The sequence below is a fragment of the Phyllopteryx taeniolatus genome, chromosome 2 (genome assembly GCF_024500385.1).
Source record: "Phyllopteryx taeniolatus isolate TA_2022b chromosome 2, UOR_Ptae_1.2, whole genome shotgun sequence".
Lineage (NCBI taxonomy): Eukaryota > Metazoa > Chordata > Actinopteri > Syngnathiformes > Syngnathidae > Phyllopteryx > Phyllopteryx taeniolatus.
Window position 1 is genome coordinate 23857959 of NC_084503.1, and position 26218 is coordinate 23884176.

A 26218-nucleotide genomic window follows, 5' to 3' on the forward strand; every position below is an offset into this window, starting at 1 on the left:
GCCTGTCTCTCCCTCTCTCTCTCTCTCTTCTCAGTAATCAGCACCACCTGACAGCAATCTGCGTTCCTCACCACCTATATGAAAGCCTGCCAGATCCAAGACTCCGCTGTCAGAATATTAACGTTCTTCTGTGGTATAACGGCTCTCAAACGTGCACGTAAGCTACGCCAGTCTTTGTTATACCTCTGACCTCCGTGTTCTTCCTTGTCCTCAGTGCTCGTTTCGTGTTCCCCACCATGCTGACCTCCTCCACCACTCCGCCAAGCCATCCACCTGCTCATGGCACCACCTGCCTCACGGTCCCTGTTCCGATGACCTGCCAATACGCCCCAGGGATCCACCTTGATATCCTCTTCAATAAACCTTTCAACACAACCCTCTCAGCCTCCGCTTGCTTCTGGGTCCAGTTAAAACCTTAACGTGACAGAATACTCTGGCCGTCATGGACCCAGCAACCCCGGAGGCGCTAAGACAAGCACTCACCCACCAAGGCGCTCACATAGGTAAACAGGATAAAATTCCTCAAGAGATCATGGAATCGTTTCACTCTCTCACGGAGCAAGTTTCCCTCCTTTCCTCAAGAATGCAGTCCGACCGCCCTCCCGTAAGTCCTCCTTCTGAGCCCGCACCCTCCGAGCCATCCCGCTTCCCGTACAAAGAGCCTCACGTTCCTCTTCCCGAACCCTACTCAGGGGACTTAGGAGCTTGCAGCCAATTCCTCCTAAATTGCTCTCTGGTCTTCAACTTACAACTGTTAAGCTATCCCACCGAACAATCCAAAGTTGCTTTCGTCACCAACCTTTTACGCGGCAAAGCAGCTAAATGGGCAACTGCACTATGGCACAACTCTTCCCCGATACACACGTCATTTCACTCCTTTTCCGCTGAATTAAAGAAGGTTTTTGATCACCCCATCCAGGGCAGCGAAGCCAACAGCCGTCTCCTTACACTCACTCAGGGCGCTAGTTCCGCTGCCACATATTCTGCGGAATTCAGAATACTTTTGGTGAACACGGATGCGACAACGCAGCGCTTAGGGGGATTTATCTTAACGGGCTGAAGGACGAGCTCGCTGCCCGGGACAAGCTCTCCTCGCTCGAAGAACTCATTTCACTATCCATTCGCCTTGACAACCAGTTGCGGGAAAGAGCACGAGAGAGGGGGTTTAGGGGTCATAAAAGGATTTCCACTATCGGCACTGCACCGTCAGCACCTCACCCGTCTTCTGCACCTCCGACTACCCCTTCGTCACCTCCCGCTGCACCAGATGAACCCATGCAACTTGGTAAAACTAGATTAGATCCTCAGGAATGTCAGCGCCATTTCACCCAGCAACTGTGTATTTATTGTGGTAAATCCGGTCACTTCATTGCCCCTTGCGCCCAAAAGACCAGGCTCACCACGACCCGAGAGCGCCGTGGTGAGCCAAACCACTACTTCACCAAGCTGCTCTTCCCGTATGACCATTGCCTCTTGCATTCTTGGTCCCGCTCTCAATACACCCATAGTTCCCCTCATTGATTCCGGAGCTGACGATAACTTCATTCATGAAAGATTGGCATATCAGCTCCAACGCCCTCTCCAACCACTCCCGTCTCCCAAGAAAGTCACAGCCCTAGATAGGTGAGTCATATCCCCTGTGAACCACCAAACAGTTCAATTCACCCTGCTTATTTCTGGAAATCACCATGAAGACATAACTCTTTTTGTCATCCCTTCCCCTGAGACCCCACTAGTCCTTGGAATACAAGAAATTCAAGAAATATAACCCCACCATAGACTGGACACACTTGTCAATCACTGGATGGAGCCCTCACTGCCATTCACACTGCCTGCTTTCTGCCATAATCACCCTCCTGTAAACCACACCCACCTGCCACACCTGATGACCTCTCCCGGGTAACTGGGGAATATGATGATCTCTTCCCTGTTTACAGCAAAGACCTAGCCATTTCTCTAAGGCAAGCCTTCGACCAACTCAAGACCCTTTTCACCAGTGCTCCCATAATCCGACATCCCGACCCCTCCCTCCAGTTCATGGTGGATGTTGACGCCTCGGATACGCCTGAGTACAAGGTGGGTCAGTCCGTTTGGCTTTCCTCCCATGACCTCCCACTCCAGACAGAGTTCCGCAAACTCACTCCACGCTTCATTGGTCCATTCCCTATCACGAAAATCATCAATCCCACATCTGTCCAACTGAAACTTCCGCAATCTCTCAAAATTCATCCTACATTCCATATGTCACTACTCAAGCCTGTCTCCACCTGCGCTCTTAGCCCTCCGGCTGTGCCCCCTAGGCCACCCCGCAATATCGACAACCATCAGGCCTTCACAATTCCGAGCATCCTCGATGTGAGGCCCAGGGGAAGGGGGTACCAGTACTTGGTAGATTGGGAGGGGTATGGTCCGGAGGAGCACTCCTGGATTTTCCGCAAACTGATCCTTGACAACTCCCTTCTTTGTGACTTTTATGCGGCTCACCCGGGGATGCCGTGCAGGACGCCAGGAGGCGTCTGTTGAGAGGGGGGCACTGTCATGAGCTATGCCCTGCAGTTTGTTGGAGCTTGGGTGGCGCTTCGCGCCCCTCTCTCTCCCTCCCTCTCTCTCTTCCCAGTAATCAGCACCACCTGACAGCAATCAGCCTTCATCACCACCTGCATAAAAGCCTACCAGATCCAATACTCCACTGCCAGAGTATTACCGTTCTCCTGTGGTACAACGGCTCTCAAACCTGCACGTAAGCTACGCCAGTCTTTGCCATACCTCTGACCTCCGTGTTCTTCCTTGTCCGCAGTGCTCCTTCCGTGTTCCCTGCGTTGCTGACCTCCTCCACCTCACCGCCAAGTCATGTACCTGCTCACGCCACCGCATGCCGCACATTCCCTGTTCTGACGACCTGCCAATACGCCCCAGGGATTCACCTTGATATCCTCTTCAATCAACCTTTCACCACAACCCTCTCAGCCTCCGCTTGCTTCTGTGTCCAGTTAAAACCTTAACGTGACAATGTGCCTTTAATTTAACTTTTGTCCCTGAATTTAGAGCTTATAAAACTTTTAATAATATTTTATTTTACGGCTTCAGTACTTTATAGTTGTATTTTTTATTTAGAGTAGGGTAAAGGCTTTTGTTTGTACCCAAAAAATATTCTGATTTCGTCCAAGCATAGACCGGTTGCACTTATTTAGTCAACCACAGAGTGGACCAAGTTTCAATAGCAATAAGGCTAATAAACACAATTAGTGGAAACACAATAGTGTTCTTTTACGATGGCCATGTGGATATCGTTTTTCCTCATGTAGTGGCTGGCTACATTTATTTACTCAACTGCAGAGGAGACAAGGCATCTTTAGAAGCTCATAACGTAATAACGGGCCATAACGTAAGAAATTTGCCCTTTTTAAAATGTAATAGGCCAATAACGTAATAACTGGCCAATAACGTAATAAAAATCCTGAACCTATAATGTCATAACTTTTGGCCAATAACGTAATAACGTTTTACGTTACTGGCTGGTTATAACATTATTGGCTTGTTTAAAAAAAAAAAATAAATATATATATATATATATATATATATATATATATATATATATAAAATGTAATAATATACTAATATCACTTTATTTAACCTGTACTCTCTCCATCTCAGTCTGTCTCTCCTTCTCTCCATGTTCAGGACTCCGGTTCAGAACTTCTACAGCATCAATTATGGGTAACGATTTATTGAATAATGATACTACAATAAATTGTCTTTCTTGTAAGAACCAAGTTTGCAAACTAGCCACTCATGCTTGCAACTACTGCGCTAATGTGCAAGTTCACGATAATAATTATAAGCATGCCATGCACTAATTTTTAGGAGGTAGCTGACGTTTGTTTCTGGCTAGGAAATGTTACAAGTGGTCACTGTCCTTTTTGAGTTGGAATGAGAGAAACAAGCTTTTGCCATGTGCATGCGTTGATATACTGTATAAGCCAAGGTGCTACGAACTTGCTAACTGAATGGATGCCCAATGAAGCTACGATTGTTTGTCTGTGCATGGGTGCATGTATACGCGTGTGTGTTTGCACACGTGTGGATGTGTGTACAGGCAGGCAGCCTCATCATGGATGTAAGCAGTGTTGCCAAAGTTACCTTGAAAAAGTAACTCTTTTAAAAAGTCTCTTTACTGATTTCTTGAGTTTAAAAGTAACTTAGTTACTTAACTGATGACTTGATTGCAAAAAGTCACTAAGTTAGATTGCAAGTAACTCTTTTAGTTACTTTCAGCAGCTCCTGAGTGGCAGGAATACTGTATCACTTATCCACAGTACAAAAAGAGCATTAGCGTAACCGTACACATTACTTGGTAATACATGCCACACAAGTTACAGAATGACATCATCAACTTGAACAATAACTTAAATAGTATTGTACTTGAAGCCACATTAAATGAGCTACTTAGTGCAGACTTGACATGCCAAATACAGTTAAGTAAAGATGTAAAAAAGTGCACAATTCTCAAGTACACTTCTCTTAAAAACTCTTAACTAACAGAAATACAGGGTTAGGAGGGTTACTATACAAATGTATTTCAATACCGTTACAAGTCACCTGTTAATAAAATGTGGTTAGTAATTTAATTCAAGTACCATAATATTAAAGTAATATACCTTGATTACGTTCAATAACCCTTGCATGACTCAAATACCAAATATGCCCCTAATGGCAAAATAAATTAAATATCAATACAAGTTCATATATTTATATTTAATTGTCTGGGTCTTTTCTGTCTTATGAATGTTTAAAATTTACAGTTTTGGAGGAACCCGAAGCACCCAGAATCCAAAACCTCAGAACTGTGATGCGCTAAACACTTGTTTACCGTGCTGCAGGGAAGGAGGGATGGACGGCTTGACAGACAGAGAGACAGACAGACAGATAGACAGATAGATCAAATGTAGCAACCCTTATTGTTGTTTTTGCATATTGGGCGAGTAAATGCTTTCCAAAAGCACATGGACACTTAACATCAGTGGCGTAGAGTCACGGCCTTAAAGCCCTTTTCTGCTGGCCAAACCAATATCAAAAGTACTAACCTATAATTACAAAAATAAAATGTGTACTCTCATCCCCCCAAGGCGTTTCTAGCCCATTTTTGGGGGTGCTGATTTGAAGCATCCCTTAAATGAATCCCAGTGCCCCTGGTGCTGTGGAGTTTTTGTTTTGTTTTTTTACTGTGCATTATTTCTAGTCTTTCTGGGTTTTTTTTAAGTGCAAGGTCGCATCTATCATTGAACTGGCGAGAGGAGTTATTGCTTTCCTCATAGAACACGTAGATTACGGGTTCGCATGTGCCTGCGTGGGACAAGCATGAACTTTTTTGACTGTTTATTAATTATAGTCTGTATTTCTATTGTGTAATTTGGTAGTCATCAGGAAAAAAGGAGAGAAGAACCACTGCATTAGTCATAGGACACATACTTTGTGCCCATGCATGACTAAATGGGCTATATATATATATATATATATATATATATATATATACATACATATATATATATATTTTTTTTTTACAGTGGATTCTTTTCTATTCCAGTCTTTGGTATTTATATTGTGCAAGGTTGAGGTTATAATTAAGAACCTAAATGATGTGTTTTTTGTGTGCACTTGTTTGATTGAACAAGGCTGGTCTGCAACAGAGAGGAAAGGAGAGAGGAAAAAATAAAAAATCAATAAATCACCTGCCATAAAATTCCCGATTGTTGCTTCGTGTCGGTGAAAAAATATTAAGTTTTCCCTGAGTGAAAATGAATGCCATATCGACTTAGTGAACCTGTTAATGCTTTTTTTCCCCTTCTTCTTAATTCTTAGTGGCTCTCTGCTCTTTGAGAGCTGCAGGTGTGCCGGCAATAATAAGACCTGATTGAGCCCAGAGGCCCACCTTTTAAAGCCCACCACACATGAAAAAACGAAAACATAAAAAAAAAAAACACCGGTTATTGCGGCCTCGGCTCACGCGACTCAAAAGACCTTGGGATGAAAATACGTTGTGAAGACGGCGGGAAAATGTATGGGCCGAGTAGGTAAAATGACAATAAAATTCTATTACCAAATCAAAGTGCACTCTTAAGGAAATGTGTCTGGACTGGGCAGCCCTCCAAGAAAAATACCGCCAAGTGCTCAAGTGCCACAATAAATTGAGGCAAAAGCGGCGCTGTGATTTTTTTTTTCCATTGTTGACCTTAAAAACGCTTCCAAAAATAACCTTGCATGTACAAACCACATATTACAGACAACAGCGGATGCTCTTCATCTTCTGCCGTCAAGGTCAAGATGTTTTGCCGTCTTTAATCGGGTTTGCTAAGTTGGCACACTTTAATGCGGTGTCACCCTGATTCAAATTCGGCTGTGGGGATCTGCCAAGGACAATTTCGCGACAAGTAGCGTCAAGTCAAGCTCTAAAAGCTTGCGTGAGCTAATGAGCGATCGCTCGTGTCACTGTGTTGTCTTTGTCTGGTGAGGATGGGGGGGGGAGACAAACAGTGAAGTGGCGGAACACTTCAAAATCTGCTGACTAGGACCATGCAGATACTGCAGCTCCTCATTTTTATTATTTTCAGATTTGGCTATCTGGATACAGTATTTCAGCATAAGGTGGCAGGTAGCGTTTATCCAAATGGAAGGTGTTATTATGAATCCCACTCAGATTTTAGGCAGGACATGCTCCACTGCAATATAATTGGCTGCTCCATTTAGGTAGAACATGACCTACTGCTTCCAGGCGGGAAAAGAAGTATCTGACTTCAGTGTGGCGGCGTTATTAATAATCCCACTCGAACCCTAGCCCTAACCATAACAAACTTGATTATTATGATTTTGTGACCTCCCCGTGCACAAAGGATAGGGATGGAGCCCCGCCACATATACGGCAAATCTGTGAGTGATTGAACCCTACCTAAAATGGTTTATAATTTCTTATAAATGCCACAAGATGGCAGCAAAGCACTACGTTTGTCTAAAGTCAGCGCTTCAACTCACTTTAACATAGTTTGGCACCAAGATGCTGACAAAGCAATACTTTAATTGCTTTGTCCTAAGCAAGAAAACAGCAAAGCAAATGACGGAGGCTGAGGCCACAATCACACTACACAATCGCAGAGAGGACCAGGTGTCTTCTAGGGTCAAGTGTTTATTAGTACATTTTCCCCCTAGAGTCTTTTGTTATTTACCTACTGGTGGCATTTATTTATTCAACTGCAGAGGGGATTAGGCATCTATTAGTGGTAAGGTGTTTATTATTACTTTTTCCCCTGCAGTCTTTAGTCATAAAACACTGCCAGGCACTGGCAGTGTTTGTTGACTCAATCACAAAGGGAACCAGGTGTCTATTAGAGATAAGGCATTCATTTTTGCAAACACAAAAGGTTTGCATAACAGTGACTTTTTTGTCATAATACTTTGTTTTCTTTTCATATGACTGTCCACATTTACCATTCTCCCACCCATAACATGCACAATTTGAAATAGTAATCCACGCCTTTGTGACCCCTCGGCTGTAATACTGTAATGCACTATATATGGAGGTTAGTGGGTCCTCCATTGCAATTGGTTCAAAATGCTGCGGCTCGTCTTTTAACTGGCACAACAAAGTATGAGCATACAGTATAACACCTATTTTAGCTTCATTCCACTGGCTGCCTGTTCGTTTTAGGATCATTTTAAAATTCTTTTATTTGCTTTTAAAGCCTTGAATGACCTTGCACCACTGTACCTCTCTGAGCTGCTGCACCCCTACATTCCTAGCCGTTAGCCTGTCTGATGTGATCTATATGTGTTGTGTGGGCAGTGCATTTGATTTTATTTTGATTTTACCTACTTCATTTTATGTATTTTTTTAAAATCTCATTTTATTTTATTGTTTTCATCCTTATTTTGCATTTTTGATGTGTTTTTATTGCGTTGTACAGGACTTTGGGAACCTTGTTTTTGTTTAAATTGTGCTATATAAATAAAGTGGATTGGTTTGGATTGGAAACTAACCACTAACACTAGCTCACGACTTGCTAGTTGATCATTTCTGCTAACTGGCATCATGCAAACCCACACAAACTGTAAGCCATACCTTGACAGCCACCAGCATCTTGTCCTTGGTGGGACTCAGGTTGTAACATTCAGCCAGGAAGACTTTTCCAAAGGCTCCCTCGCCGAGTTCCCGCTTAAGGATGATGTCTCTGCGCTTAATATGCTGAACCACTAGCACGTCAGGAGAGAGGGAAGAACACTGAGTGACCTTTTTACACACAGAAACAGCATTGCTACAATACTCAACTCTATATAACAAAAATATATTTGGAAAAAGAACCAACAAGCAAAAAGCCACAATGAACTTAGTAGTTACTGTAGCTGATTGGACAGTGTGAGCAAAATGCTAACATAACAAGGATGGCAGTTGTGTGGCAGAAGAGAAAGAATCTAAAAGTATATTAAAAATTAATACACAATGTGCCATTTTTTAAATCTTGAGTGAGGAGTTAGCGCAACATAGCTAGGTAGCAACAGAACGGAAGCAGAGGAAGCCAAATTTTAGACCTTGTTAAGGCCACTTTGCAAAAAATACAAACATATCACAGTATTTCCAAAGCTCTCTTCTTGAGAGGCTAGCAGAAGTTACCCTAAAAATAGCTACCTAGCAAGAGAAAGGAAGCAGGGCAAAAAAATACAACCACAATTCGAATGAAGTTGGGACGTCGTGTTAAACATAAATAAAAACAGAATACAATAATTTGCAAAACATGTTCAACCTATATTTAATTGAATACACTACAAAGACAAGATATTTAATTTTCAAACTGATAAACTTGATTGTTTTTAGCAAATAATCATTAACTTAGAATTTTATGGCTGCAACACGTTCCAAAAAAGCTGGGACAGGGTCATGTTTACCACTGCGTTACATCACCTTTTCTTTTAACAACATTCAATAAACATTTGGGAACTGAGGACACTAATTGTTGAAGCTTTGTAGGTGGAATTCTTTCCCATTCTAGCTTGATGTACAGCTTCAGTTGTCCAACAGTCCGAGGTCTTCATTGTCATATTTCACGCTTCATAATGCGCCACAATCCGGCACGGTAGAAGACTGGTTAGAGCGTCTGTCTCACAGTTCTGAGGACCGGGGCTCACTCCTGTGTGGAGTTTGCATGTTCTCCCTGTGCCTGCGTGGGTTTTTTCCAGGCACTCCGGTTTCCTCCCACATCCCAAAAACATGCGTGGTAGGTTAATTGGCTACTCTAAAAATTGCCCGCACGTGTGAATGTGAGTGCAAATGGTTGTTTGTTTGTATGTGGCCTGCGATTGGCTGGCAACCAGTTCAGGGTGTACCCCGCCTCCTGCCCAAAGATAGCTGGGATAGGTTCCTGCACTCCCGCGACCTTAGTGAGGAGAAGCGGCTCAGAAAATGGATGGATGGATATAGTGGCACACATTTTCAATGGGAGACAGGTCTGGACTGCAGGCAGGCCAGTCTAGTACCCGCACTCTTTTACTACGAAGCCACACTGTTGTAACACATGCTGAATGTGGTTTGGCATTGTTTTGCTGAAATAAGCAGGGGTGTCCATGAAAAAGACTTTGCTTGGATGGCAGCATATGTTTCTCCAAAACCTGTATGTACCTTTCAGTAATGGTGCCTTCACAGATGTGTAAGTTACCCATGCCATTAGCACTAACACAGCCCAATACCATCACAGATGCTGGCTTTTGAACTTTGCGTCCATAACAGTCAGGATGGTTCTTTTCCTCTTTGGCCCAGGGGACACAACGTCCACAGTTTCCAAAAACAATTTGAAATCTGGACTTGTCGGACCACAGAACACTTTTCCACTTTGCATCAGTCACGCACTTGTTCATAAAGAGGTGAACCTCGCCCCATCTTTGCTTGTGAATGACTGAGCAATTCAGGGAAGCTCCTTTTATACCCAATCATGGCACCCACCTGTTCCCAATTAGCCTGTTCACTTGTGGGATGTTCCAAACAGGTGTTTGATGAGCATTCCTCAACTTTCTCAGTCTTTTTTGCCACCTGTCCCAGCTTTTTGGGAACGTGTTGCAGCCATAAAATTCTAAGTCAATGATTATTTGCTAAAAACAATAAACTTGATCAGTTTGAACATTAAATATCGTGTCTTTGTAGTGTATTCAATTAAATATACGTTGAACATGATTTGCAAATCATTGTATTCGGTTTTTATTTATGTTTAACACAACATCCCAACTTCATTGGAATTGGGGTTGTATATATTTTAAGACCCTTTAAGAACACTTCTTAAAAGTATACAATTAAACAAGATATTACATCACAATATTTAAAAAAGAAGATAACATTCTGCCCTTTTTCAGTCTTCTTCAATGATGGCTAGCAGGACTTAGCTGAGGCCTTAGACCTCTTTCTAAAAATATACAATAAAATGCAATTTTTAATGACAATATGTTGAAAATTATTTGTTAATATAGAGAAGGCTACTCTGAATGTTGCTAGCTAGGTAGCTTGATGGCTAGCAAAAAATCTATTCCTTTCAGTCAATTAACTCATTCACTGCCAGCCGTTTTCAAAACAGTTCCCTATATTGCCAGCCATTTTACAGCATTTTTTCTGCCAAGACCCTCAGAATATTGTTCTTCCACAATATAAACACTGAACCTACCAAAAGAAAGAGTAGTGTCTTCTTTCATGAGAAAAAAAGTTGGTTTCTATCTTTTTTCTGTTCCTTAGTAATCAGCAGTAGAACGTGCTGGTTTCAGGGGGAAAAAATGCAGCTTTTTTAGCAAAAAGAGGAAAAAAAACAAGCTTTTTTGTAAAGAAACATGTCAAGAAGGACAGTGACTTTGACGCTAATATTTTTTTGCTTTTGTGACACGTCAAACTATAAAACAAAAAAATCAAGACTGAGCGCTTTTGCTGGCAAAATAATAATTTATTTACAGATATACAACTAAGAAACGTGCCATGAGCGGCGCTGACTCACTCACCGTATGGCTGAAATTGAATGTCAGGCCTTTTTAAGATATATTCCTATGCTGCTGCTTACAGGACATTAGGACCCCCCCCCCCCACCCACACACACACACACACATGCAACACAGACATACTGATAACATTCAAGCTGAGAACAGGCGAGAACCAGTTTGATAAGGAGCCGCTGAGGGAACTGACTGTAATCTGAAAAGAGGAGCCACTCGGCTTCCAGGTTCCATGAGTGAAGGAAGACAGAACAGCATGCTGTATGCTTCGACTCGACCATATAACTTGCAAATCTGTATACTTGATTTTGTTGTATTAAATACTCAAAAGACAAATTTATTGTATCAGGATTCATATTTGGACACAAGATCATCACCAAACAAAAGAACTGGAAAAAAGGAATTCCATCTGGACGTTTTCCTTGCTGAGTAACACTCGGTCCTCGCTGAGAATTTCTTAGTGTTCCGCCTTCACATACTGAACTGCGTCATCGTTTTTCACAATCACAACACACTTTTTACTACCTACCGTAACACATATTCTGTTCAAGTGTCAAGACCCTAAACCTCTCCAAAACGTGGCATATGTAGTTCATATAAAAGCTCAAATACCTGACACACGACAAGTATAAACAATGTTGTCAAACTGCGGAAGACTCTCTTTAATCCCGCTTTGACTCCCCAACAATTGGAATGTGGAAATAAAAAAGCCGGGGTAGCAAATCTCTTCTTCCCCCTTCTATTGGTGGCATTGGAATGCCACAATGGGACATTTCATAATGAGCTCTTTTTGAAAAAGACTGAGGAGGATGGGAGGAGTGGGACAAGTGTTAGGATTAGTAAAAGTAATATCTACATTAGATTCGCTATATAACAGTTTCTGAATCTTGACTCAAATTGTCTTGAATGTTTACAAATACACATGATTGAAGACTATAGTCTCCTTGATGAGAAGAAAAATATATATTTGATTCAGACTCTAAGACTACGTTCACACCGCAGGGCATGATGCCCAATTCAGATTTTTTGTTACAGCCGATCTTTTTATGTAGTTGTTCACATTACAAAAATTAAATGCGACTTCCACTGTGAACGGAATGCGCCCGTTTGTGACACGGATGTCCACAAAACATGACATCACATTGCGCATGCATACAAACATGAGGCGCCATGCGTTTGCAGAAGTAAATATGGCCCAGTGTGTAGGTTTCAGTCCTGATGCATTTGTGGCAATTTCAAGAATTTGGTGCAACTGTAACCAACATTTTCTTATATTGATCAGTTCCAAAGAATCTTCTTTTCACCACTGACTGTTTTCTGCTCCTTTGTCCGCCATTGCTTTTGTCGCGTGTCTGTTTTGTCGAACAACTGTGACTTGTTTGTCATTTGATGACGTATAGGTCGGATGAACGCGACCTGCACGCGCATCGCCTACATATCCGATTTATATAATTTTTTATATTAGTATTTTTTATAAAGATAGAATGCATGCATATTGAAATAAATAAAGGCTCTGTGGGATCTACACAGGCGTAGCCTGGGAAAATGAACAGAAAAGATTAACTGTGTATATTCGCAAGTATAATTCATTTGGATGGGCTTGTTTCTGAAGGTTGTAACATCTGTTGTGGAGTGGAACTTTCTGGCGCATTCCACCCCATCCCCTACTCAGAGTATAAGATAGTGCTTCTTGGTTTAGACGGACACTTAGTTGCGCAACTTGTGAAACTATCTGTCTCCAACGCGTTGTTACTCCTTGCCAATAAACGACAGGCAACTGTCAATTTGGTCTTCAGGAACTTCAGTGCTCTTTCCTCACATAAAATAATTCCCATTTGGTTTGTATTAATACTTTTGGCTAATATTTTTCCCCAGCTCTAACAATATCCATCCATCCATCCATTTTCTAAACCGCTTCTCCTCACTAGGGTCGCGGGGGTGCTGGAGCCTATCCCAGCTGTCATCGGGCAGGAGGCGGGGTACACCCTGAACTGGTTGCCAGCCAATCGCAGGGCACATAGGAACAAACAACCATTCGCACTCACAGTCATGCCTACGGGCAATTTAGAGTCTCCAATTCATGCATGTTTTTGGGATGTGGGAGGAAACCGGAGTGCCCGGAGAAAACCCACGCAGGCACGGGGAGAACATGCAAACTCCACACAGGCGGGGACGGGGATTGAACCCCGCACCTCAGAACTGTGAGGCTGACGCTCTAACCAGTCGGCCACCGTGCCGCCTCTAACAATATCCACATATGAAAAAGGCCTGTGTCGGGTATGAAAAAAAATCGGAATTCTACCGTTTATACTGATATGAAAAAAATCTGATGCGTCACATTGGGGAAAAAAAATAAAACCATCGGAATTTACCTGCAGTGAGATCATAGCCTAATTGTCTGGTGTATACAAAAACACGTCATGTACACTGAAGACTATCGTCTTTAATGTTTACAAAAACGTGAGGTTGATTGAAGACTATGTCTTTGATGTTTACAAAAACACGTATGGTGTGAGGTTCATTGAAGACTATATTGTCTTTGAGGCTTACTAAATCATGTGCATTTGATTAATAGAACACTATATTGACTTTGATGTTTACAAAAATATGCACGTTACATTCATTGACTATACTCGCCTTGATGTTAACAAAAATGTAGGATACATTAGGTTCAATGAAGAATATACTGTATTTACTATGTTTACAAAACAAGTACAGTAGGTTCACAAAAGATTAAATAGACTTTAATGCTAACAAAAACATGTACAGTACATTAGCTTTAGAGAGGACTCAAACTTGTCTTTGACGCTCACGAAAAAGCTACAAGAAAACAGTTTAGGTTACTCTAAATCATCTTTTATGTTTACAAATATGTACGCTAAGTTAATTGTACACTGTCTTTGATGTTTACAAAAATGCACATTAGGTTGCTCTCTATAGTCTTTGGTGCTACTTAAAAATGTACAATAAACTACTTGTCTTTGATGTTTACAAAAACGTTAGGTTACTCTAAATTGTCTTTGATGTTTAATTAACAACATGTTAATGTTTAATGAATGGGGGTTCATCGAAGTTAAAAAAAAAACATCAGGTTAGGTTAGTGAAACAACCCAATTGCCTCTTCAAAAACAAAAAAGATGGATGGTCGAGTTGTTGACCTTTCGTGTAGTTAAACGATGTTTAGATTGGTTGCAAGCTGTTAAATGTTACCCATTTTGATCCTGCTGACATGTTTTATTATACAAGAGGAAAGAAATAGCCCAGAGGAATATTTTTAATCACATTCTTCCCATTGTGGATTTTTGAGTCAACTTCCACAATCTCTGCTTTCTCCTCCATCTGTGCACTGTGTTTCTGCCCACTGACGCACACTTTATGACTCAGTCTCATGTGTTGATCACTGAAAAGAAACCAGCAAGGGTTTAGTGAGAGACAGATGTGCCCGAGGTAAAATCCCGTCACTTGTCACTGGTGTCAATCCACATTTGTTTGCATTTAAGTTTTTACCCTCCATTTGAAGGGTTTGTCTTAACGTAGAATTCAGTTCTTCTCAGCAGTGGTCAAGTGGTACAAGAATATACCATATATGCAAATATGCTAACAACTCATGCATATTAGGTTAGGTGTCTTTGAGGTTTACAAAAACACAGACAGTGGACACATTAAATACGACAAAGAATTATCATAGCGGAGGACTGCTGTGCAAAAATCCACCCCCACTGTGAATCTTCTCAACTGAGGCTCCCGACACCTTCAGCTCGGGAAGCGAAGGTGTCGACGAGGTCGGGGATGAGAATTATTCATGATTACCGAGCGTGGTAACTAGTGAGTCACTCATGTTTGAGAAGCTAAATGGGCTCTTCGTCAGGCAGACGAACGCTAGTGTCACTTTGCTTCCTCGCGGCGCAGCCATTTTGGGCACTGGATCTGGCACCTCTTCAAAGCAATTTTGCAACGGCATCCCGAGCAGAGTAGTCGCACTGACAAATGGAACAACCACGAGAAAAGCAGCAGTGAGAACATGGCGCGCTATTGCATCAAACATGCGTTTAATAGTCATTTCCTCTTCATAGCCATCATGGTGACAAAAATTTTGTGTTCCAAATAATCACTTGATTTAACCAATCATGTCCCGGCTGTGCGATAATAAAAAACTGAAACGTGCTTTGTGACTGTCATATTGTCTTCTTGGCACACAAATAAAGCACATAGTAGCCATTAGCCATGTGGGAGGATTGCAGAGAGATTAGACAGTGGGCCGACGATGGCCTACTTTTGTGTGAGGAGATGAGGCCAAGAAGAGAAGAATAAGTGTGTGGAGGCATGTTGTTACAGAGTGATGAAGTGATTAGCACAGCTGCCTCACAGCAAAAGGTTCTGGGTTTAAATTCTTGTCAGCTCAGTACGTAATGTCATTGGCTTCCATTTTCGGTTCGTCGAAGATTAAATTCTTTGATATTAACAAAAACACATTGTTAGGTTCATTGAAGACTTAAATAGTTTTAGCAGTTTCCGAAAATGTGAATGTCAGGTTTGACAAGCGCTCTAAATTGTCTTGAAAATTAGAAAAATATGTATGTCAGACCAAAATTGTCTTTGATGTTTACGGAAAAAAACATACGTTTGGTTAACTGAAGAAATGACATTGGCTCCGATGGTAATAAACATGCACGGTTCATTGAAGACAGGAGAGTACTTGGTGTGTCTTCTCTTTTTTGGTAGGAAAAGAGGAGAAGGAGTGTTAAGTTCCATCCATCCATCCATTTTCTGTACCGCTTATCCTCACAAGGGTAGCGGGCGTGCTGGGCGAGAGGCGGGGTACACCCTGAACTGGTCGCCAGCCAATCACAGGGATTGTTAAATTTTTACAGCTTAATGTTACATTCGGATGAATGGACAATAAGAAAAAACATGTATAATTTGCCAATCAAAGCATATTTATGAAGGAGCTGCTTCATCAGCCACACAGAGACAACAGCCTTCAAAGAACTAAAGCCTAACCTGCCTAGGAAGAGTATCACAGATGCATTATTTGCCTTGAGAGTGTTGATAGTCGAAGAAGGTTAGAAGGAGGTCCATTGTCTTTGTAGCGCTAGATAAAGACCATGTGACAGGGTACCCGGAGAGGAACTGTGGTACTGTCGGACTACATGAAGAAGTCTGGAGTGGCAGATAGGTATGTTAGAATAGTATAGGACATGTACAGTATGAGGGCAGCAAAACAGTGGTGAGGTGTGTTGTAGGTGTGACAGAGGAGTTGAAGGTGGAGGTGGGACTGCACCAGGGATCAGCTCCTTCCTCTTTGCAATCGTGATGAATAGGCTGACAGATCAGGTTAGACTTTAATCCCCATGGACCATGATGTTTGCAGATGACATTGTGATTTGCAGTGAATGCAGGGAGAAGATGGAGGAACATTTAGAACGTTGGGAGGCATGTGCTAGAAAGGACATGAATGAAGTTTAGCCGTAGTAATACAGAATATATGTGCATGAATGAGAGGGATGGATGGAGAAGAATCACCCTACAGGGAGAAGAGATAGCGAAGGTGCAGGACTTTAAATTAGGGTCAATAGTCCAGGGCAATGGTGAGTGTGGTAAGGAAGTGAAGAAACTGATCCAAGCAGGTTGGAACAGGTGTAAGTGTCAGGTGTGCTATGTGATAGTCTAGTCTTTGCTCGGATGTAGTGGAAGGTTTATAAGACAGTGGTGAGATGATCATCAATCAAATTTTATGTAGCACTTTTCATGCATAAAAAAACAGAACTCAAAGTGCTTCACAGGGATAAAAACAGACTACTAGAATAGCAGGAAGCACACAAAAACCCAAATGCAAACACACCCATAAGAACACACACACTTGTACCCACACAGAAAGACAGAAGCTATTGACTAATAGCTTCTAATAGCCCCGCGGCTGCACCCTGGGTCCCCCCCTTATCGTTCCCTTTTCGGGTGCCCCTATCTGCCCTCCTTTCACACCTCTCGATTGATTGGGTGGGGTCCTCAGCCTCCACGGTGCAGGCACAGCAATTATGGGACACTTCATCAGTCATTGTGCATGCGAAAAGGTGTCAATTCACTTGCACGTGTCCACAGGCACACACCCCTGGGACTCTTACACTGGGTGTGGGGCCACTCACTTATGGCGACAAATAACTCATGGATATGCGAATTGCTTAGGTATCCCCTCACTCACACTCTCGTCCTATAGACTTTTATAATTTACATAGTCACTCCCACCACACTTCAGTTGTACAGCCGGTTCACGACCCTTGTCCTGCATGCTTCTTCTCGTGTCCTTGTCCTGTTCTATCTTGTCCTGTCCTACCCTCACAGGCTGTAGCACTACAGCCCCATACAACACTCATATCTAATGTTTCATTGTTCTAGATATGTAATAATTTACTTTTCTCATCTTGTTTACAATTAGTGCTTTGCCTTTTGTCTTCGTCTCTCACTCCCCTCTAGAAACTTTTTTCTGTTTGACTCTGATTCTCAATAAATACCAATTATAATACTAAGAAACTACAGCAGCGTCTTAAAAACTCCACTGTGACACAGTAAAACTGTTCGGGCATAAAAGGGAAACAGATCCTCTATTCTGCTTGAAACCAGGGCTCAACATTGAGATGTGGACTGTGCTCAGCGCACGGGATGATGCTTCAAGAGACCGGCAGGTCCACAAAGAGGCCACACTGGTGTCTCCAAACAGAGGCAGCAAAAAGGTCAAATGGAACTACAAACAGCGCATCAAGGGACACTTGAATAGCAGCAACACCAGGAACAAATAGCAGAGGAATAAAGAACTCACCGGCTGCAAGGACAAGCAGCATGACACTTGACCCGTCGAACAGTACATCACTGGACACCCTGAAGCAACTCTTGGCCCGGTTTGACCGGTGCAACAGTAGAACTCACACCTACCCTGCCCTTTTTGAGCAGGACACCCCCCATCCAGCTGCAGGAACACCAGGTACAAGCCAAATTGCACAGAGTCAACGCAAGAAAAGCAGCGGGTCCAGACGGGGTCACAGGAAGAGTTCTTAAGGCATACGCAGACCAGCTAGCATAGGTTTTCACCACCATATTTAACCTCTCGCTACTGCAGTCTGTAGTCCCCTCCTGCCTTAAATCAACCACAATTAACTACGTGGCTCAAAAACAGTGTCTATCACCAGTTGTGAAATGCATCTGTTCCCAACCCCCTAACCTTCCACAGTAAGAACTAATGACTACACCCCCCTTTACAGAAAAGTGCAATATAATGAACAAGATCTGTGCAATACTGTCTGAGAAAATTCTGTGCAATAACAGAATGTAAATAATTGCACTACTACCATATCATAATATGGACATTCTCCCAAATGTGAATAACTCTAAGGTCTTTAAATAAGTGTGCCTTTTAAATAATTGCATGCTTAGTTTTTTTGTTTTTTTAGTTTTACCTCAACGCTGTAAATTGTGAGATGCCTCATGGATTTACAGTACATTGTTCCTGTAACAGTGACAATGAAGTTCTCTTCTATTCGATTTGATTTGATTCTGAATACTTGTTATTACATATTCCATTTTGTACTTGTAAACTCTCATGTTTTACTTCCCATTTGACAAATTTCCATGCAACTTTTTTTTTTTTTTTTTTAATTTGGTCGCTAAGTGTCCGCTTGTTTGGGCAGCCGTGACGTACATTAAACTTCACTTTCCTCTAGTGACAGAGTGGCACGCTGAAAAGTGGCACCCAGATTAAATCTCTATCCCACTGCCGCCGTCGCCATGTATTCATTTGTCCCAGCTTGAACTAAGGGCCTTGATGCCGGGGGAACGTTCTCACTGGAGATTTACTCAGTTGGATCAGGCCAAAAGAGCTTTTGTTGTGTACCTGCGATGGTGCATCTCTTTGTTATGTAGCCGCCCATCCTATTTCCCCAGAGTGTTGTGTTTTGTAGTCCTCTTGGTCACAAGGATTTCTGCTGACTGTCAATCATTCCCAAACTGTTTGTTTTCATGTACAAAAGTAACGCTAAACAAACTATGACTTATACCATTTTCATGACCTAATAATGCTGCCCGTTTTTATACCAGAGGACACAGACACGTAAAATATATGTTAGGTTATTCAAAGACTTTGCCTTTGTTAACAAAAAACGCTGTGTTAAGTCTGATGTTCACAAATGTACCCTGGGTTGAGACTCTCAATTGCCTTGCATGTTTACAACACTAAGGTTAGTGAAATAATCTAAATTGCCTGATATTTTTACATAAACAAATAGATTAGGTCCAGAGGTGGCGAAACCACACGGGTATTGGGACCTCTGTCCCCCCACTTTTTGACCTGACTTTTATGTGCTCTCTGCTCCTATCAACAAGTATGTTTTCACGCACTTATTGCACTAGATGGAGTCTACATGAGCACATTGTGGCACTCGTGAATCGCACAAGAAAACTGGAGGCCCGTTAGGCTTACAAAAGAAGAAGGTTTGATAAGGAATTAGCAAGAAGAACACACTAGCATCTCACACAGGTTGTAAGTATCCATCCATCCATTTTCTGAACCGCTTATCCTCAGCAGGGTTTCCGGGTGTGCTGGCACCTATCCCAATTGACTTTGTGCGAGAGAGGTGCGTTACACCCTGAACTGGTTGCCAGCCAATTGGAGAAGTTGCAGGTAATGCTTAGCAAATACATAAATAACCTGACTGGAAGGCCACTGTTTACCACACAACCCACAGTCATGTTTTCATGAAATAAAATGCACACCTAACTACCTTGCCTGAGGTAAGCTAAGGCACCCACTCATATAACACAGGCAGGAACAAATCTAAGTAAAGAGCAATGTTTAGCTTGTTTTACAAATATTTACAAAGCGCCGCAAAACATTTACGTCGTTACAATATGTTGCTTATCAGTATCATAATTATGCATTATTTCGGGAAATTTAAGTGGTTTTTATTACAGAACGTTACCCTTGAGTATTGTTTTCTTTTGCTGTGTCGTATTTTCTGCTCAATGTTCTCTTGACGTTTGTTTTACCTCGTTAATTTAATGGTATACAATTTTTTCATCTAAATAGTTTTGTACACTATAATGAACCTTGTACATTTTTGTTGGTGCTGTCGTTAGTCGTATCTGCTATGTTTTGTAAATGGATTAAAGCATTCTTGCCTTTGAAATCAATGGTGTACAGTATATTTAATTTCTGAGCATGGTTGCCCTCTTTGTTGGAAGTGCTCCCACACTCCAGAAGTTGTTCCGTCCCCTCTGATTAGGTTCCTGGGACCCTATTCTTTGTTGTTTACAAAAATACACATTACGTTTTTTGAAGACATTAAAATGTCTTTGATGCTTACAAAAAGGTGTTTGGTTAGTCAAAGAACACAATTGTGTTTGATGTTTGAAAAAAATGTGTATTAGGTTACACGAAATTGTCTTTGATGCTTACAACAAGACACATTAGGTTACTGTGAGACTCTAAATTGTTGTGGATGTTTCCTGTCGACGTCTTGATGGTCAAGCCGAAAGTCACAATCAGCTACAATATGTTAGGTTCATCAAATACTCTTAAATTGTCTTTGATGTTTACAAAAACACATACTTTAAGTCAAATACTGTATTTTCTTTGTTAAAAAAACATGTTAGGTAACTATGAAATTGTCTTTTTATGTTCATTGGGTTCCTCTGAATAATGTTGGAAAAAAAACAGGCATCTATAAATTGTCCCTGTTGTTTACAAACATTAGGTAAGTACAAGAATACTATAAATTGTCTTTGATGTTTACAAAACACATAGGTTAGACAACGACTACATTGTCCACCCCCCCCCAAAAAAAAACATTTATGTATGGTTCAAACTGTACGGCACAAGTGTTCATCATTAGAGGGCACACAAAAATCAATACAGAACCTTTGCTGTGAATCACACTTTCTTGTCTGCCATTTTGGTTTAAATGTGACACTTTTGGAGGATCTGGCAATTTTCAGCGGTTTTTGCTGAAGGAACAGAGACAGTAATAGTCATTATTCTCAACGGCTAGGTCCCTGCCCCGTGCAAATAGCGGGGGACATTAACAATATAACTTGTTACAATGGGTACAGGAAATACAGCTTGAGCTTGTTTTAGCGGCGTTGCTAATAACCCCACGAGGATGGCAATAATGCTGAGCTAAACTAACTCAAGCTCCTCCTCCTTGTCTGAAGCCATTCTTTATATCGAGCTGGCGGGACATAACAAATCCGTAATTAAAAAAGCAATCCAAGCGATTAAATAAAGCCACTTGCTGCGAGACAGCGGATCCCATCGAGATAGCAATCTGTCATTAGGCTACAGAATTGTCCTTTGCCTTTCCCGCCTTTATCTCGCTAATTCGGCCGACGGAATTGGCCTTTTTTGCTTAACACCCAGTGGATTAAAAATAAAACAGAAAGCTCTCTACGAAACATTCTAATCAGTCACATCTCTACTATTTACCCCCCTTGCGTGACCAATCCAATTGTCTTTTTTTTAACAACTTTGTCCCACTCAAGTGGCCTTTGTGATTTCATGCATTCATCTGGAGTTCCACCGCATTCAGACGGCATTTGCATCATTTATTTTGGTTAAACCTGACAGACGGCCATTTTGGGATTGAGCCAAGCCAAGTAAAAAATGCATTGCATGCATACCTGCTGACTGTGGCTAATTAGCATTAGCGGTAGAAATAGAATATCAATATGACGTTATGGTTGTCTGGCGTCCAAGTACTTTATGACGATTTTGATCTTTTACTTTGATGTTGAAGTGAACAGCTAAATGACCAACAAAAACATGATTTATTATTTATTGTTAGCCTAATAGCATAATTGCCTTGCATAAAACAAGAATTAAAAATATAACAATAAGTCATTTTTTTAATGTTTTTAGAAAACAAAAAAACAACAACAAATTTAAGCGGTCACTTGCTGCCATTCAATTTTTACGGATTACCATGACCTGGATGACTTGAGATTCTACATAGAAAAACAAAGAACAAGCAAGCACATTCTTCTTTTTGTCTCGTAAGGGGTTGCTACAGCATGTCATCCTTTTCCATGTAAGCCTATCCCCTGCTTCCTCCTCTCTCACACCAACTGCCTTCATGACTTCCCTCATGACATCCATCAGCCTTCTCTTTGGTCTTCCTGTAGCTCTCTTGCCTAGCAGCTCCATCCTATCACCCTTCTACCAATGTACTCACTCTCTCTCCTCTGGATGTGTCCAAACCATCGAAGTCTGCTCTCTCTAACTTTGTCTTCAAAACATCGAACTTGGCTGTCCCTCTGATGAGCTAATTTCTAATTTTATCCAACCTGGTCACTCCTAGAGAGCACCTCAACATCTTCATTTCCGCCACCTCCTTCCTATTGTCTCTTCAGTGCCACTGTCTCTAATCCGTACATCATGGCCAGCCTTGCCACTGTCTTATGAACTTTGCCCTTCATCCTAGCAGAGACTCTTCTGTCACATAACACACCTGACACCTTCCTCCACCCGTTCCAACCTGCTTGGACCCGTTTCTTCACTTCCTTACCACACTCACCATTGCGCTGGACTGTTGACATCAAGTATATAAAGTCCTCCACCCTCACTATCACTTCTCCCTGTAGCCTCACTCTTCCCCCACGACCCCTCTCATTAATGCACGTATATTCTGTCTTGGCGGCACGGTGACCGACTGGTTAGAGCGTCAGCCTCACAGTTCTGAGGACCCGGGTTCAATCCCCGGCCCCGCCTGTGTGGAGTTTGCATGTTCTCCCCGTGCCTGCGTGGGTTTTCTCCGGGCACTCCAATTTCCTCCCACATCCCAAAAACATGCATTAATTGGAGACTCTAAATCACTCGTAGGTGTGATTGTGAGTGCGAATGGTTGTTTGTTTGTATGTGCCCTGCGATTGGCTGGCAACCAGTTCAGGGTGTACCCCGCCTCCTGCCCGATGACAGCTGGGATAGGCTCCAGCACGCCCGCGACCCTTGTGAGGAGAAGCGGCTCAGAAAATGGATGGATGGATGGATATTCTGTTTTACTTCGGCTAATCTTCATTCCTCTCCTCTCCAGTGCATGCCTCCACCTTTCTAACTGTTCCTCCACCTGCTCCCTACTTTCACTGCAGATCACAATGTCATCTGCGAACATCGTGGTCCACGGGGATTCCAGTGTAACCTCATCTGTCAGCTTATCCATGACCACTGCTAACGGGAAGGATCTCAGACCTGATTTCTGATGCAGTCCCACATACACCATAAACTCCTCTGTCACACTTACAGCACACCTCACCGCTGTTCTGCTGCCCTCATGCATGTCCTGTACTATTCTAACATACTTCTCTGCCACGCCAGACTTCCACATGCAGTACCACAGTTCCTCTCTGGGTACTCTGTCATAGGCTTTCTCTTGATCTCCAAAGACACAATGTAGCTCCTTCTGACCTTCTCTGTATTTCTCCAACATCCTCAAGGCAAATAATGCATCTGTTGTACTCTATCTAGGCACGAAACCATACTGTTGCTCGTAAATACTCACTTCTGTCCTGAGTTTAGCCTCCACCACTCTTTCCTATACCTTCATTGTGTGGCTCATCAACTTTATTCCTCGATAGATCCCGCAGCTCTGCACATCACTCTTGTTCTTAAAATTGAGCACCTGCACACTTTTCCTCCATTCCTCAGGAACCTCTTCACCCGCTAGAATTCTGTTCTGTTGTACAAACTGGTCAAAAACTCCACAGCCACCTCTCCTAGATGTTTCCATATATCCACAGGTATGTCATCAGGACCAACTGCCTTTCCATTTTTCATCCTCTTTAATGCCTTTCTAACTTCCCCATTACTAATCATTGCCACTTCCTGGTCCACCACACTTGCCTCTTATACTCTTCCCTCTCTCTCATTTTCCTCATTCATTAACTTCTCAAAATATTATTTCCGTCTATCCAGCACACTACTAGCATCATTCAACACATTTCCAACTCTATCCTTAATCACCCTAACCTGCTGCACTTCCTTCCATCGCTCTCCCTCTGTCTGGCCAACCTGTATACAGTAGATCTTTTTGTCTTCCTTTAGTGTCCAACCTGGCATACTTGTCATCATATGCCTCTTGTTTGGTTCTCTGCTCTGCCTTTGTCTTCTTAATCTTCCTCCCCACCACCAGAGACATCTTACACACCACCAGCCTATGCTGGCTAGCCACATTCTCCCCTACCACTACCTTACAGTCAGTAACCTCCTTCAGATAACATCGTCTGCACAAGATGTAATCCACATGCCTGCTTCTACCTCCGCTCTTGTAGGCCACCCTATGTTCCTGCCTATTCTGGAAGAAAGTGTTCACCAAAGCCATTTACATCCTTTTTACAAAGTTTACCACCATTTGTTCCTCCAAGTTCCTTTCCTGGATGCCGAAATTACCCATCACTTCTTCATCAACCCTGTTTCGTTCACCAACATGTCCATTACAATCAAAGTCCCTACATTCAGTTCTAGTGCTTTCCTCTTCTCTTACTGCCTCAGAACCCGCTTTCCACCTCTCCTCGCTACCCACAGTAGCTGAATTTCAACCGGCGCCCTGTAGGTTAACGGCGCTGGACGTTGTTAACCCAGGCCACGACTGATCTGGTGTAGAATTCTTTGGATGAATGCTCATATTTGCTTGGCAAAGTTTTAACCCGGATGCCCTTCCTGATGCAACCCTCTGCATTTAGCCGGGCTTGGGACCAGCCTCCAGTTTTCACTGGCATGTGCCCCTCACAGGGCTGCATTCAGCACACACATTGATATTTATTTTTATAGTTATGGTAACATTAAGTTAAAAATGACTTCGGCAATTATGCAATTAGGCTAACGTCATATTGTACAACATACAGTGCCTTGAAAAAGTATTCAAACCCCTTGTACTCTTAAAGGTTTTGCCACAACCACAAATAAATGATTTTATTGAGATTTTGTGATCGACCAATTGATGACTTGAGGCAAGATGCAGAATGCACCCTGGATTGGATTGGTCGGGAGCCAATCGAAGGGCACATATAAACAAACAGATAAACAACCATTTACACTTAAATGTTAGTGTTTAGTGAATTTAGTGTCTTCAATTAGCCTTACATGCATGTTTTTGCAATGTAGGAGGAAGCTGGAGTATCTGGAAAAAAACTACGCAAGCACGAGTAAAACGGGCAAAATCCACACAGGAAGGCCGGGGCCCAAATTGAAACCCCTCGCCTCGGAACTGTGGGGAGGATGTGATAACCACTCGCCCACTGTGCCGCCTACTTTTAGCCGTGTAGCATGACTGATGGCATTTTGGGAGTCAACTGACAAAATTTGTCACCCTCAAGTGGTCATCCTGAATCCTATGTATTCAGGTCAGGTGACATTTGTGTCCAACTTTTTCTGGATTTTTTTTCTGAAGATGTAGTAATACCCAAATTCTCCTTAGATCTGTCTTGTTCCGAGGCGATATTTAACGACACTAAAATGTAAATACAAAAGGCCGGACCGGGGTTGAGTGGAAGACGAAATACTCATGAATAAACCATTTCTGAACAAAAAAACAAAAACAAAAAAAAGCCACCGGCATTAAGCAATGTTGAAGGCAGGCGCTTTTTATCCAACCACATCGTTTTCTGGTTGAGATGTCGGACTGGACTTGACCCTTACATTACTGATGGACATGCTGCTGCTGCTATTGAGCAGTGTGTGTGTGTCTGTGTGTGTGTGCGTGTGTGTGTTTATAAGGGGGAAACTGCCAGCAGCATATTCCCTTGAATACGATGCTTTCAACTAAATGAATGAATACATTATGGATCGGTCGCCAGCCATCAATAATGCAGCTCTACTGTATCTGAGCCGAGTAAAGCTCTTTGCTTGACAATGAGGGGGACCCCTGAGACCACCCCCGACACAATCCCTCCAGAGGAACCCAGGCTACTGCAGTCACGACCCTGCAGAGACGACACAGGGAAACAGTGGCCAGGAGCTGCACTAGCAGTCCGCCCACATCCGCACTCTCATTCACAGGTTGACACTGCCTGGCAAACATCTACACACACATACACACATACGCATACAAGCACATGAGCAAACACACACTCAGATAAGCACATGCATTTCGTTTCCCAGGGTGTGCGTCCTGAGGGTAGGGAACACATTCATATTCAGCGCAGGCAGAAACAGTCGGGGGCCATTTTGTTATCCCAG

General features: G+C 42.4%; 1 protein-coding gene across 4 annotated transcripts in view; it reads right to left on the minus strand.

Annotated features, from left to right (window-relative positions):
• ntrk3b (neurotrophic tyrosine kinase, receptor, type 3b) overlaps positions 1-26218 on the minus strand; it is a 356045-nt gene that overhangs the window by 56983 nt on the left and 272844 nt on the right. For all 4 annotated transcript variants that reach the window (XM_061765463.1, XM_061765464.1, XM_061765466.1 and 1 more), the window contains one exon: positions 8111-8241. In XM_061765463.1, coding sequence (XP_061621447.1) covers positions 8111-8241 — 131 coding nt within the window. The remainder of the gene's footprint in view (positions 1-8110; positions 8242-26218) is intronic.